Source organism: Geotrypetes seraphini, chromosome 1 (genome assembly GCF_902459505.1).
Source record: "Geotrypetes seraphini chromosome 1, aGeoSer1.1, whole genome shotgun sequence".
Lineage (NCBI taxonomy): Eukaryota > Metazoa > Chordata > Amphibia > Gymnophiona > Dermophiidae > Geotrypetes > Geotrypetes seraphini.
In genome coordinates this window covers 478,890,797-478,907,392 of record NC_047084.1, presented here as the reverse complement: position 1 = coordinate 478,907,392, position 16,596 = coordinate 478,890,797, and the positions used below count along the sequence as shown (strand labels likewise).

Genomic DNA, 16,596 nt, shown 5'->3' with positions numbered 1-16,596 from the left:
CTCAGACCACAAAGAGAACACTAGGGGGGAATAAAAAATGATATGGAGATCGTCAATAAATAAGTATATAAGGTATTGAGGAATAAGCTTAATGGGTTATAGCATTATCTGTCTTTATATCACCTTGAATTTACTGGACCAGCTTCTTAGTATCTAGAAAGGCCTTAAGTTGCTCCGGAGCAAAGAAGACATATTTTGTGGCAACATACATGAAACGACCAGGTCCCAATTTGTATTAGCCTCGTTCTGCTGTCCTCACTACAGATGCATCCGGGGACATCTCTTTAGAAAGAAATCACACATGCAGTTGTATGGCCAAAGAAATGTGTCCTTTATTCAGAGCACTGACACATATTTATAGCATTTCACATGGGTCAGTTTTCTCAGCATATGACTGTAGGAAAGACCATATTTGGTAATAGGATACATAAAAGCAACTAGAAAGAGGTAGCAAACATAAGGGGGGGATAGTGGGAAGTTTCCATTATAGCATTTAATACTATCTTGTCTAAGGTCTAGCAATGTTTCTTTTCTAACAAATGTTTCTTATCAAAACAAGTCAACTACAGAACAAAATGGGGACACAGCTCAGAACACAAAAAGAAAAGACCTTGTGGTCTCTTGGCAAAATGATAACTGTTTCAGCAGTTCCTTTTACACAAGGATAACTGTTTCAGCAGTTCCTTTTACACAAGCAGGAATAGAAAAACTTACAAAGAATATATGTGCCCCTTCAATCCCCTCTTACGTCATGAAAATGACATCATATATGTAAAGCATAAGCTTGGAGGGAGAGATATTCCAGATATGTCTTATGATATATATTTCAATAAGAAGGTGTTTAACCCCTCTTGGGACACCAAGAGCAGCAATATAGACATGGGGGTCAAAGCTTCCGGGAAGATCAGAGGTCTGTGGTAGGGACCGGTAGGTACTAGCCAGGGCTGCAGTAGAGCGATGAACAGCAGAGTTGACTATATCATGGAATCACAGGACCAGGCAAGGCAGGCAGCCAAGAGCGAAAGAGTCAGCAGGGAGGCCACGCCAGGTTCGGAGAGGAACATGAGCCAGTTTGGTGATGCGGTCCACATCTTCCTTGAGCATGGTACCATCATCATCAAGGTCAAGGCAGTAGTTAGAGAGGTGGAACTTGCCACAGACGCTACCTTCCGCAGCCAGCAAGTAATCTAGGAACAGGCAATTCTGGTACATGGCAGTGCAAAAGTTCAAGAACAGCCTGCAAGTGAAGTATGCATTTGAACAGGTAGATTGGGGTCTGACAACCCCAGGAGCCATCTTTGGCCCATGTAGCGGGTCCATAAGCAGCAATGATCCATTCAGCAGGCCAGTTGTCACCCCATTTTCCAATCTGTATGGAGTGGAGAGTGCTAACCGCTTTTGGCAACCCCTAGTGTCGAACACAGGGGCTCCCAGGCGTTCGCCGTCGGCCAGCAGTAGCAGAAAGGAGCTGGGATGGATCCAAGTTCACATGTACCAGTCCGGTGAGCAGGCAGCCAAGGGTAAGCAAACAGGCCACAGAGCCAATATCAACCATCAGGAGCTGGCCGTTGGCCGTAGGAAGTTCCATGGAGCAGGTACTGAAAAGGAGGTCCTGGTAAATTGAAGATGCAATAATGGAAGTCTGCAAGGTCCACAGTGGAAGTCGTGGGGCTGACGTGAAAGAGAGGTTCTGTATTGAAGGCAGGTCTAGCATATCCAGCTGTGTTCATAGCCACTGTTCTCCCATACCGGTCCCACCACAGACAGAACAATTGCTGACATTAAGAGTCTGGCCTATAGATTCAGCAAACTGTCCTAGTTGTGACAGGAAAAACAAAATCTACTTTCATATATGCAGAAAAACGGGGGAAACACAATAGAAAATAGCACATGAGACACATTCCCATAAAGGACAGGCTCCATCATAAGTGAAGGTTTCCTCATAGGGGCATTGCTTGAAAGGCATTAAGCTATAGAACACATTTGAGATAATAATGCTGCCGGTCGAGGAACAGTATAAGGGGCAGTACCATGACCGTAAGCAACATCAAATAACATGCATGCATCAAAATACAAATGCATTGGGCGAGGAGGGTAATGAGGGGGCCCTCAGCACCTGCTAAAGGTACTAGGTGGGGGTTGCGATAAAACACAAGCTGCCAGTTATACTCAAACACTTGTAAACAGTTCCTGTCTAAGAAATTGTGGCGTTGCAGGGGTATCAGTCTCTTTAAACTGGTATGGTCCATACTTGGAGAGAAAGGTGTCTGCACAGACAGGGAGGGACACACCAGCTTGAAAGGAGTTCAGGTATCATCATCCAGCAGCTGAAGTCCAGGGAGGTGAGTCAAAGGAGGACATTTACTTGGCATAAGTACAGAAATGAGAGGCAATATGCAGGTATACAGTGTTCATAAGAGGACAGGGTGATAAGTTTGTGTGGGTTGCACACAACTAGTAAGGCATTCAAGAGAGACCATAAGGATATACTCAGTGTAGGGCACAAAAAAAGAAAAAAAAAATGTCAGAAAGTATGAATTGAGCATATCCAATGGGCACCATGGAATAAATGTAATGTAATTTATTTCTTATATACCGCTACATCCGTTAGGTTCTAAGCGGTTTGAAGAAAATATACATTAAGATTATAAATGAGAAGTAAGAAGGTACTTAAAAAATTCCCTTACTGTCCCGAAAGCTCACAATCTAACTAAAGTACCTGGAAATTAATAAAGAAGAGAAAATAAAGATGGTTGAAAAAAGAAAAATTCTATGTGAATTTATAGGATGGAAATTAAACTGACAGTGTATAGAAACTATATAAACACTGTATAGAATCTTTGTCTTAATAATATAACCCCTAACTAAGCAGCGCTCAGGCCATGAAAACAAGAACTAAAAAGATATTGTGCAATTTAGATAGGAAAAAACAAAAATGCAAAAAATGGGGATAAAAAACTCCAAAAATGGTCAATGGTATGTTTTCCGGGGTACCCCACAAACCAAACAGACAGACAACACAGACAAACATAGAGCTCCAGTAGGCCTTAAACTTGCTTTCATCCGTCAAGGAGTCAGGGCTGAACTTAAATCTACAAATAAACACAATTATACAAAAGGAAGAAGGAAAACAACATCATAGAACATAGCACTAGCAAATTAAATTTCCATGTAACACATGGCACAATAATCAGAAAAGGCATAATCAAAGGGTCTGGAGTCTAAATGTATGCTTGAACTTCTGAAAGAGAAAACAAAAAATTTAGTCAATGGGCTCCATTGCTCTGCCTATTTTATTCATAGGGCATTTCTTCAGTCAAGTCACACAGTCATAAGAGATCATGCAATCAGGGACACAACTGGCTAATTTGTGCTTCAATCTACAGAAATATGAAGATCTTACTAGGTAAAGCAAGATACAGTGTCCAGGGTTAGGCACAGAGGTAATATGAAGTATTGCAGTGGCAATGCTAAGAGGAAAAGAAACATTTTAAATCTTAAAAGGCAAGGTCATTTCAAGGTTACTTGAAGCACAAATTTTTCTTCCTGTTTATTTTGTTTCTGTTCAGCAAAAGATTCTTTGTGCCAAAACAGATCCAAGATAGCTATGTATGTATACCAACCGACTGCTAAGAGAGAGAGAAGAAACATTTTAGAAAAAAGAAAAGTGATAGGGGAAACGTCCCTTGCCAGATACCGGTGGTAAATTGGCTGCCAAAAATCGGCATCTCCCAGACCTGATAAAGAGACTTGTACAGAGTATTGTAAAACAAACAAAAAAATGAAACACTATAACAATGCTAATGCAGATCCACTGGGCTTACCAGATTAAAGTAGTAAATTGCACTTTCCACTAGAACATATGAATTAGTGTCAATTCATAGTTGCTTTATACAGTTCCTACCCCAAAGAGCTTACCTAAACAAAAATAACTTGGAACTTTACTCACACCTGCCTATTCCAACTAGAATGTCCCTTATAATAAGGACATAATACATGCACATACTTTCAAACACGTGACACATCCCTGTTTATCAACATACACTATCCTGTCTGCAACGCCACCAAATCTACATTAGCCACAAAGCAAACCTGAATCTGCAACCTTTCCCATGTTTCTAACCCAAATTATTTTTTTCCCATTTCCCCTGGTAATTTTTCAACAGCACCAATTTCTCTTTCACTGTTTCTTGTCTTGTTTCCCCAGTGCTTTCTTTGACTAAGTTTCCAAGTTAAAGACTCGATTAAATTCCAAATACTAAGCCTTTGACTTTTTTTTTAACTCCTTTGAATTTATCTAAATGTCACTAAACCATAAGATTAGGAGAGTTAATCCAGTCCAAGCATGACTGTGTAAAGCCTGAACTAATTAGCATACCTTATTTTTTATTGTAGGCATGGCAATCCCTAAAACCATAAACTAAGAACAATATGCTTGGCTCCTATTCCTCTTCAAACTTCAAAATGTGCACAGTGCTGTAACTTTTGGCAATAATCCTATTCTTAGATTTTTTTTTTTTAATATTCAGGCGATAGTGTTTGTTTTTCCTGTCACATCAAAATCTAATCTAAATAAAAACATACATTACGGTGCATAGTATTTCTGCCACCTTAAATTGGTGCTAGCAAAAGTCACACACCCACAGCTTTATAAAAGAATTCTAATGTCTCCTAAAGCCAAAAGATATCCTAAAACTATTAATACATAAATTTTTTATGTAGATCAGAAAACTAGTTCTTGGCTCCTACAACCACAGGTCTACCTAGCAAAGTTATCACACAGTGTTGTTTATTTTTATTATTAGTATTAGTATTCAAACTCAGTTAACATTGATTCTCCATAATTACCCAATAAGTGTTTGCTAATAATTCCCTGTTCCTTTCTGCTAAGCACAACACAAACAAAAAATTGACAATCTCCTTTCAAATATGCAAAATGGGTCCTTAGCTCAACTACTAAAGCTCTCTTTCTTCCTGAGTCTTATCTATTTCAGCTTATTCTCCCCCTGACTTGTTCATCTCCTCCCATCTCTGTTTAAGGAACCATCTCAAATTATTTTCTCCTAACATCCCCTCTTCCCCAAGGGTTTTACAGGGAGGAGATAAATTGTAGAGAATGACACGGTGACGGTTTACCCGCGGCCACCGCATTTAAGCCGCGGGTCACCGCCGAAAACGGGGAAGAAAACTAGCAGTCGCTGCGGTGACGGGGACAAGGCCATTCACCGACCGCGGAAACGGTGAACAGGTTTGTCCCCGCGGGCCAATGTACCCCCTTCTAGGAACCGCTATTTACCTGTGTTTCACCGTGCTCCTCATTTGTCAGATCAACCCTTCCTGCCAATCGCAGCAGAAGGGTACCCAACCCCTCCTGCCGGTCCTCCCAATGGCCTCCCCTAAGATCGCCGGCAGGAGGGTACCCAACCCCTCCTGCTGGACCCCCCCCCAACGAACCCTCCCACCCCGGAACCCCCTTAGTCTTACTTTCCAAGTTGGACCGGACAGCTCCTCGCTCGTCTGGCCAGCAGGCCTGCCTTCGTCCAAATGAGGCGGGCCCGCCCCTCCCCTCCCCTGCCTCCCAATGGCCTCCCCTAAGATCGCCGGCAGGAGGGTACCCAACCCCTCCTGCTGGACCCCCCCCCAACGAACCCTCCCACCCCGGAACCCCCTTAGTCTTACTTTCCAAGTTGGACCGGACAGCTCCTCGCTCGTCTGGCCAGCAGGCCTGCCTCCGTCCAAATGAGGCGGGCCCGCCCCTCTCCTCCCCTGCCTAACCCACAGGATCCTAGGGCCTGATTGGCCCAAGCACCTAAGGCCCCTCCTATAGCGGGAGTGGCTTTAGGTGCCTAGACCTATCAGGCCCTAGGATCCTGTGGGTTGGGCAGGGTAGAGGCGGGCCCGCCTCATTTGGACGGAGGCAAGCCTGCTGGCCATACGTGTGAGGAGCCGTCCGGTCCAACTTGGAAAGTAAGACTAAGGGGGTTCCGGGGTGGGAGGGTTCGTTGGGGGGGGGTCCAGCAGGAGGGGTTGGGTACCCTCCTGCCGGCGATCTTAGGGGAGGCCATTGGGAGGACCGGCAGGAGGGGTTGGGTACCCTTCTGCTGCGATTGTCGGGAGGGCCGTTGGGGGGGTCTACAGGAGGGGTTGGGTGCCCTCCTGCCGTGATCGCTGGGGGGAGGGGAGACTTGCAGCCGTAGCCGCGGTCACTATGCTAATCACGGCAGCATTTAAAGTACATGTCGTGTTTGTTTTTGCATTGCTAGCCCCAGGGGTGGTGGAAGATTAGTGATTGAAAAACTGTATGAAAAATAACTATTTTAAATTTAGTGATCAAAATGTGTCAGTTTTGAGAATTTATATTAATTAATTTTTTCTCTGCGTGTTTTGTTTTTGTATAGTTATTAACTAATATTTAACTAAGTTTTAAAGTTTTAAAGAATGTTTCCTTTATACGTAAATAAAGAAAAGTGAATGGGATTGCAGTGGCGGTGACGGGGCGGTGAATGGGGTGGCAGTGGCGGTGACGGGGCGGTGAAGAGGATGGTGAGACGGGGACGGGGCGGTGACGGGGATGGTGAGACGGGGACGGGGCGGTGACGGGGATGGTGAGACAGGGACGGGGCGGTGACGGGGACCAATTTTTTCACCGTGTCATTCTCTAATAAATTGTTTAAGGGGTCTCGTGGGCAGATTTTTTACCTCTTTGCAATCCCCTTTGTTTTTTGGGGGGGTTTTTTTGGGTTTTTCAACAGGAAACATTCCTAGCTGACATAACCAATTTGTCCTTCGCACTAAACTTTGGCCAGAAGCTAGGTGGAGTCTCAATACTTATCATTTGCTTCTTATCTTTTCTCTTAATACCGGACATACTGTCATTATCACTACAGGATCCTCTCTAAGGGCTTTTCCAAAGGATTGCTGTCTGGGGAGATCTCTCACTTTTGCTTTACTCCCCATTCTTGCCTCTTGAGCCACCCCGCATTCAACAGAAATCTTTTGCTTCGTCCATCTCTAACCATGCCCTTCGCAGGACAATGGAAACACAAATAAGGACTCCTCTCACTCCGTGCCCCTGGCACATCTCACACACACACACAAGTGCAGGGTGCTCACAGAAGAAACTCAAGCCAGATCTGGACTCAACCCTATTCTTTTCCCTAATATAGAGATATACAGTATATACAAATGTACAATGTCTACTTTCTTTCCCTATTACAAAACACAGCGTGGTAATACACAAATCTTACTTATCTGACCTTATAAACAAGACACCGTAATATACAATGCAATAGAAAGAAAAAGCACATGCAAGAAAGTTTTCCCTGAACAGCAGAACAGGCGAGTCTGTACAGATTTTAATTAGTTAGATCAGTCCTTCCCAAAAGGACAGGTAATCTGTGGGGTTGCCAAAACCACCACTATGGACTTCCCAAAAGCCCAATATAAACTCACAAAGGATCAAAAGCCTCAATAATCAAATAAGGGCGTGGAAGAGGGCAGAGACCAGTGAGCACTAGAAAACAGATACTCACTAGACCCGGCTCCAAATCTCCAATCCCAGACAAGCCCCCAGCTGAAACGACCAGGTCCCAATTTGTATTAGCCTCATTCTGCTATCCTCAGTACAGATGCATCCGGGGACATCTCTTTAGAAAGAAATCACACATGCAGTTGTATGGCCAAAGAAATGTGTCCTTTATTCAGAGCACTGACACATATTTATAGCATTTCACATGGGTCAGTTTTCTCAGCATATGACTGTAGGAAAAACCATTTGGTAACAGGATACATAAAAGCAACTAGAAAGAGGTAGCAAACATAAGGGGGGAATAGTGGGAAGTTTCTATTATAGCATATAATACTGTCTTGTCTAAGGTCTAGCAATGTTTCTTTTCTAACAAATGTTTCTTATCAAAACAAGTCAACTACAGAACAAAATGGGGACACAGAGCTCAGAACACAAAAAGAAAAGACCTTGTGGTCTCTTGGCAAAATGATAACTGTTTCAGCAGTTCCTTTTACACAAGGATAATTGTTTCAGCAGTTCCTTTTACACAAGGAGGAATAGAAAAACTTACAAAGAATATATGTGCCCCTTCAATACATAACTAAACATTTACATGGGTAACTTAGCAAAAAAGTAGCCCCCAATGCCTTAACTTCTTGTCTCATATTCAAGAATAATTTCCTGCATTCTTGATTTAGTCACATCAGGAAAGACCCAAATTTTTTGCCCACAAAACAGAGCCTGAGAAAACCGAAAAAAACATTTGCATTTAGGTCTTATTCAAACACAAATGAGACAAGGAGAGTGGGGCGAGATTGAATTTTTAAAGATTTTTCCAACAAAGCAGTTAGGTTATTTAAATCAACAGTTTGTTCATTTTCATCTCCAGGGGTTTTTTCCAACTTCTTTTTTTCAGGAAGATAGTAAATACAATTTATGGGCGGCATGGCTTGAGACAAATATTTTTTAAACATGTCACCCGGTGTCACCCCTGTTGCTTTAGGAAAATTAAGGAACCGAAGATTTAACCTTCTGTTAAAATTCTGTTCAATTTTTCTTTGAGTATAAAGATTGTCCTTAGACATATTCCCAGTTAATTGTTGAAGAGAAGATACTTCTTTGTTAATCAAATCAAATTTATCAGTTGTTTCTTTTTTTATAAGTTCTATGGATTTTGTTAAATTGTCAGTTTTACTCACAACCGTCAAATATTCAGCAGATGATTTAATTACAGCAGCTTCCAGCCTTTGTAGCAGACACCACTGCGGTGGGAATCCTGTCTCCCACTCCCTGGATGACTTGACCTTCGGTGACAGGCATCAGCTCAGATCTCTCTGCGCATGTCTGTAACAGCCCTCCCAGGGTTGGAGACACCACAGCGTCACTGAATTCTGATGTCGGGCGCAGTGGAGGCAGGATGAACGGAGGAGACAGAGATATCTCAAGCCCAAAGGTTTTGGAGACTCCTTCCTCCGAAACCAAAGCAGGCTGCTCCACTCTGATTGCAGATGGTGTGCTTGTCGTGAAGCAGTCCATCTTCAGCTGTCCGGGCATGGAGAGATTCTGCCGGACAAAAGCCTTCCTTTTTGTATGGAGCATAATGGAAGCAGAGGTATAAAACACTGAACACGTCAGGCAGCAGCAGCAACTAACCTGCCGCCATCTTCTGCAAGTTCATTTTTCAATTCTATCAGCACTCTGGAATGTAAACCATCCAGTCCAGGTGATTTGCTACTGTTCTTTTTGTTAAATTGACCCATTACATCTTCTAGTGTTACAGAGATTTGTTCAAGTTTCCTGTGGCAATGGTACTCACATATACCAAGATAGTTGGCTTCTCCCCAGCACTATCTAAAATCCTATCTAGGTGACACATGAGATCTGCCACCTTTGAATGAGCAAGCAAGTGATCATGTGATACTCACTTCCACCAGCCACCCAGCTATTTACATGCCTTATGATCGAATGCTAACTATAAAATGATAAAGGGGATGGAACTCTTCTCATATGAGGAAAGGCTAAAGAGGTTAGGACTCTTCAACTTTGAAAAGAGATGGTTAAGGATGGGGATATTATTGAGGTCTATAAAATCCTGGGTGGTGTAGAACAGGTAAAAGTGAAATACAGTGGTACCTCAGTTTGCGAGTGCACCGGTTTGCGAGTGTTTGCAAGACGAGCAAAACATTCGCAAAATCGGCGCCTCGGAAACCGAGCGTGCCTTGATTTATGAGCGCCCCCCCCTCCCCCCGGCGATCTGGCACCCTCCCCCCCACGAACCAGCACCCTCTGCTCGCGTCGCACCCCCCTCCCCGCCGCGATCCAGCATCCTCCAGGCATCCACCCACCCACCCAATCAAATTCCTTACCCCCATTTGGCACCAGCACCAGCACCAACGCACAGGACATGCCGGTGCTGGTGCCCGAAGATCTGCCTCCTTCGCGCTGGGTCTTGAGCATCTGCGCATGCTCAAGGCCTTCGAGTTCCCGTTCTCTCCGAGAATTGTATATTGATATATTGGTATTGGGAAGGAAAACTTACATTGTAAAATCTTGCACTGTAACTATGGCAAATCTAACCGGTAAACTGTATATTATGTATATGGAAATAATTAATAGTAGTAGTAGTAGTAATATCAGACCCCTAATATGTGCCAAGTTAGGATAAAAACTTGTATTGTAATCTTGTACTGAAATTATATGTATGTTTAACCTGTAACCCGTTCTGAGCTCTTTGGGGACAATGGGATAGAAAACGAATTAAATAAATAAATGTTCCTCTTTTCTAGGTCTAGATCCCAAAATTCTACTTGATCTTCTCCTGCACTTTTCTCTCTCTTTCTCCTCAATCAATCCTTCCTTCCTTCCTTCCTCTATTTTGATCCTTCTCTTAATCCCTGTCATCCCATTTTTTTCCTCTTTCCCCATGTCAGTCTCTTTCCATACTTCTCCCACTCAAAACAATCCAACACAGCCCCACACCGTGATATCGCCACATACTTTGCTTGCTATTTGAGATGAGGTTCTCAGGTTGGAAGGCAGTGTTAAGTTTTTGACAAACAAAACATTTGTTGTTGTGACCAAAACATTCAATTGTTGACTTGCCTGCTCGGAAAATATTATTCCAGAAGTCTCCCATTGGTTGCTAATCCCTTCCTTCTCCCCTGAAAGTGAAACTGGAAGGAAAACCAGGCTCTATGTCAGCTATAGGTGGTATGGCCATTCTGAACAAAGTAGCAAGCAGTCAGAGATTAGCCTAATGGTTAGTAAGGTGGACTGTGAATCAAGGGACTCAGGTTCAAGTCCCACTTCAATTTATTTTTTATAATTCTGAGCTTTCCAGAAACAGAAAAATACCTAGACATATGACACCTGCAAGCTTGAAGACTATTAAAGTGATGTACTTTCATTTTTCAAGTCCTGAGGTATCACATTTACAAAAAAAAAAGTTATAGTGGGTTTTGAACCTGTTGTCCCTTGGTGCCAGACAGGCGTTTGTCCTTGGTGTTTTTTTTTCTCAAAAAATTGATGTTTCACTGGATGTTTGGAAAATAGTTATTCATTTTGGATATTCTCCGTGCAAAAATGACAATCTCACAGCATAATCGAACAGTAAATCTTAGAAGTATTTTCTTTTTGATAATGGTTGTGAGATGGGTGGATATTTTTGCAGGATGATTTTTTTGAGGGGGACTTGGATGTTTTTTGAAAATGCCTCTCCACCTCTCTTGTCAGTGTTTAAGTTTGTACATAATCATGTTTGTGAGTATAAATTGTGCTACAGTAGAGACCATCCTAAGAGGTTTACAGTCTTTTGCTCAGGACTGGGTGTTTAACTTATTTTTCCAATAGTAAGAATCAGCAGATTATTTTCTGTCCAACTTAACTTTGTAGAAGAGTACTAACACATGAGGAAAGATCCTATAGCCAGCTGGTTATCTCAGATTTTTCTTCCTGCAAACCAGCAAACTTCTGCAGTGTCCTTCCCCCCTCCCCTCCCCCCCCCCCCCTTTGATGATTCTGAGCTTTTTCCCAATACCGGTATATAACTGTTTGAAATTGTTACTCCTGAGCATACTGTATCCTACAGTCCTTTGAGTAGTCTGGAAACATTAATAGTTTTTTCAATATGGGACATATTATAAAATTAACTTTAATTAACATGCAAATTTATTCATCTATCTATTCTAAAAATATTACTGTGACATTTGCTGCAGAATCTTCATCTGGGCTGACACAGGAAATTGTGGAATACAACATTTTTGAATAGTTATTTTTCATTATGCATGAGTTTGCTCATTTGTATTAGATCCTTCCCTTTCTTTACCTCTTCCACCACCATGCAGAGTAGCACTTGCCCCAAGCAAAGCAAACATATTCAGATGTCCAGTCCAAGACTTAGTTATACAGTACTTGGTTCAAGAAGGACAACAGCTCTCCTCTTTCTTGCACAGATCATCAGCATATTGTTGAATAGGCATGCAACAATATAAGTGCCAAGAATTCTGTTTCTGTTTTGCAGGCGATATTGGATGTGGTAGTAAATCTTCAGTTTAGTCTGATTGAAAAGTTGTGGCAAACCTTCTGGCGTTATTCTCCTTCAGCTTCAGCAGATGGTAGTACCATTACTGAAACAAGGTTGGTAAATGGTTGCATTCTTTTTATGTCTTGGTTTTTCTGGCTGCTAAGGCTGTACTATAGTTTTACACCATGTTCCTCAAAAAAGTTGTATGTATAAATCAAATACTAATTGAATATGAGACATGCAAACATTTTACATACACTGGAATATTTTCCAGCATGTGATTTTTTAAACAAGAAGTGCTAAGTGATGCTCTTGGGGTATATAAATCTAAAAGCACTGTATGAGCTAGGGGGTAAGAAGCTGAAATGTACGGATTAGGTGAGAGACCTTGGGGTGATAGTGTCTGAAGATATCAAGGCAGCAAAACAAAGTGGCAAGGTGATGGCTGTTGCCTGAAGAATGCTAGGCTGCATAGAGAGAGAGGCATAACCGGCAGAAGAAAAGTGGTGTTGATGCCTCTGTATAAGTCATTGGTGAGGCCCCACTTTGAGCTATATCTCTTTAAGGGCATAAAGACTTGAGGCAGTTCAGAGGAAGATGACAAAATTAATTCAGGAGAGGCAGTAGATTAAAAAATGGTGACTAAATTCAGAAATGCATGGAATAGACACAGAAGCTGCCTAGATAGAAAGAGCTGGAAACACAACATGGCTATTGAGGTGCTAGGCAAGAGTAGTGGGAACTAAGGCCTGATGCTGGACAGATTTCTATAATCTGGGTCCTGCAAATGGCAAAAGACAGGTAAAACTTTGGCAGTTCCAATGTTTTAAATCGCTTTATTGTCATGTGCTGCAAATGAGCGAGCTGTGCAGCTCAGAAGGAGAGGGGAAGACATCTTGACTGGTAAGTTGAATACTATTAGTAATACTTGGGGATGATATATGGCTATAACAAGTTTCAAGTTTATTAGGTTTTTATATACCGCCTATCAAGGTTAACTAAGCGGTTTTACAATCAGGTACTCAAGCATTTTCCCTATCTGTCCCGGTGGGCTCACAATCTATCTAACGTACCTGGGGCTATAGAACTAAGATTCCTATATTAAAAATGAACTGGGAATTATTATTTGTTATATTAGGCATTCAAATGTAATACTCCACCTAATACTAATGTCACTATTATTTTTTATTTTGTTTTTATATATCTGCTCTGTGTAATTGACCACATTGACCCTGTGACTGTGTGATAAATGCTAAAAGTGCTGAGTGCCTCCACCAGGTCATTGCTAATGCAGTTCTGACCACAATAGTTTAGGAACCATCATTGTGCTTTACTGTTCCTTTCCTTCCATTAATCATATACATAATGATTATGGCTCTAAGCAATGTATGAACCAATTTCACACGTAACTCAACAAGGCTGAAGCTAATGTTTATCTTGCAGTTCTTAATGCAGACTTGAACCATTCAAAACATTTTCAAAACATTACCGGTACTTATCTTATTGTTGAAATCCTGTTCATGTGTGTTTTCAAATCTCTTTCTATCGTGTCTCATTAATTGCATCAAAATCCATTCATGATAAAGGGCTCATTTTACAAAGGTGTCTTAGGGCCTTAACGCGCGGAATAGCGCTCGCTAGCCGCTACCACCTCTTGAGCAGGCGGTAGTTTTTCGGGTAGCGCACACTAAAAACGCTATTGCACCTTTGTAAAAGGAGCCCAAAGTGCCTATCCAGTGACTGATTGAAAATAACTTCTCATAGTTGTAATGGATTCTGTAGCTAATTTTAGTCTTGTTACTGCCCTCCCTAAGATTCCATCATTTTCGCTTACTATAAGTCTGGCATGGACAAGACTTGACAACCAGTGTTTAAGCTTCGGTGGCTGGGGCCCACACAAATTGGTGGGCATGACTCTGAGCACTTTGTTGGGCAGACTGGATGGACCATTCAGGTCTTTATCTGCCATCATTTACTGTATTACTGTGTCTGTTTTATTGTGTATAAATATAAAATTGTGGAACATTTTGCTGACAATGGACTTTTTCCTTCCTGAAGTTGCAGAAAATAAAATCATTGGTAAAGAATGCCCTGTTACAAAGCTGCAATTAACTTTACATATACAATCTTACATTTTTTGCTTATTTTGGCTGAAAGTATAACATTAATTCTAAATAACTAAAATTTAATTAAAAAATTAATCAGTGGAGAATGGAAATATATGTGGACTTTAGAGTAAAATAATCTAATCTAATCTAATCCTTAGGTTTGTATACCGCATCATCTCCACGTTCGTAGAGCTTGACGCGGTTTACAGTAGGAGAAATAGGAAGGAACTACAACAGAGGGTTAGAGGTAGAAGTGTGAAGAAAATTTAGAGGACTTGGGATGCCAAGATATAAGAGTTTCCTTGATTCCTAAATTGGAGGATCATTATGGGGGTAATTTTTTTAATGATTTGATTATGTAGAGCTGCATTTATCTAGACACCTATAAAATTGTCAGGAATATGTATACACAAAAAAGTAGATGCCAGAATGTTTATTAAAAATTTAGGGCCTCTTCTATCAAACTGCACTAGCAGTTTTTAGCGTAGAGAGCCACGCTGAATGGCCCGCGCTGCTCCCAATGCTTATAGGAACTCTGTGAGTGTCGGGAGCAGCGCAGGCCATTCAGTAGGTAGGGGGAAGGTAGTAATGGATTGAGGGGGAGGAAGGGGTGGTCGGGAGAAGGAGAGGTGGTAGAGTTTGGTTATTCGGGGGGTAAGGGTTCGAGAAATGTATCATAGAGGTAAGATTTGAGAGATTTCCTGAAGGATGGATAAATGGGGCAGATGAGATGAGGGTCACTACACTCCCGCAGCGTCAGAGAGAGAAAAACGATTGGCTCAGTTGTGATGCATATATGCAGTGCGCATTTGCATTGCAAGACCTCACAGCGTCAGAGAGAAGAACCATCGGCTCAGTTGTGATGACGTGGCGCACATATACTGTACGTACTTGTATTGCAAGACCTCATTTAGAATAGTCTGCAGCATCAGCATCAGCTCAGTTGTCATGCGCGTATACTGTATGTACTCGTGTTGCAAGACAGTGCTCGTTTATCAAGTTAAAATTTAATAAAATAGTTTGCTTGTCTTGCAAAACACTCGCACACCAAGTTACTTGCAATCCAAGGTTTTACTGTACCTATGTTAAGTAAGTAAAGTCATCTTCAAATAAAAATGTTTTGAATTTCTTTTTATAAATGGTCAATCTAGATTTAATCTCAAAGATGCTGGCATAGCATTCCAGAATATTGAACCAATAAACTAACATTCTTTTTCTTGAATAGTATCCAAAAGAATGGCACAGCTAATTGATTCTGCTGAATTGAACGCAAGGTTCTAAATGGAACATAGGGAATAATACGACATGCTAAATTGTTTAGCCTTTATGAATGTAATCTAATCTAATTTTTGTGTGTCGTGCACACCTAATCAGGCTCTAGGCAAGTTGAGGAAAGGGAAGGGAATGGGTAGGGGACATGAAACCTAAAACTATGCAAATAAGTAAAGGTCAGATGCTTATGATGATCTTAGAAGTTTAGTTGTCAAGTGAAATTTTCAGTTTCTTTTGAAATAGGGTGTGGTTGGTTTCCGTTCTTATAGTCTCTGTGAGTTAATTCCAAATTTTAATAATAATAATAATAACTTTATTTTGTATACCGCCATACCCAGAGAGTTCTAGGCGGTTCACAGCAATTAATTAAGATTACAACGGAGAGATCATTGGAGTTAACATTTTAGGAATGTCGTGGTCATTGAAGTTGGTAGGAAAATACAAGAATGTACAAGGAATATACAGGAATATACAAGAATATACAATAGCAGGTGAACATGGACTGGAAGATTTTTTTGTACTTAAGATTTTTTGTCGAGGTGAGGTTCAATTGGATCCTGTTAAGAATTCTGCGTGATTTGGGCCATGCATCTGTTAAGAGAATGATGAGTGGGGTGCTGAGTTGCCGTAGATAATGTGATGCATGATACTGGCTGTTTTGAATTTGATACGAGCTGTGATGGGTAGCCAGTGGAGTTGTTTGTGGTGGGTTGAAATGGAGTCTTACTGTAGTGTTTTGAATCAGTTGCATCTTGTGGGTGAGGGTGGCATTGATTCCTAGGTAGGCGGAGTTGCAGTAATGCAGTTGGGATAGAAACATCATCTGGACAATGGTGGCAAAGTGATGCTGGTGGAAGTATGGCCTGATGAGTCATAAGAAAATAAGCATGGCCTCTGTCGAGTCAGACCATGGGTCCATCATGCCCAGCTGTCCACTCCCGCAGCGGCCCCCCAGGTCTATGACCTGGAAGTGATTTTATACCTAAAACATTCTATTCCATAATCATTTAATATCTTGTATGGTAACCCTCTAACTGTACCCTTCAATCCCCTTTCCTTCAGGAAATCATCTAATCCCATTTTGAAACCCAAAATCGTACTCTGCCCTACAACCTCCTCTGGTAGCACATTCCAGGTGTCCACTACCCTCCAAGTGAAGAAGAACTTCCTAGCATTTGTTTTGAATC

General features: G+C 41.6%; 1 protein-coding gene across 3 annotated transcripts in view; it reads left to right on the top strand.

Moving 5' to 3' along the window:
* The window catches only part of RFX3 (regulatory factor X3), a 540,046-nt gene that overhangs the window by 432,083 nt on the left and 91,367 nt on the right, over positions 1–16,596 (top strand). For all 3 annotated transcript variants that reach the window (XM_033925421.1, XM_033925415.1, XM_033925406.1), the window contains one exon: positions 12,027–12,142. In XM_033925421.1, coding sequence (XP_033781312.1) covers positions 12,027–12,142 — 116 coding nt within the window. The remainder of the gene's footprint in view (positions 1–12,026; positions 12,143–16,596) is intronic.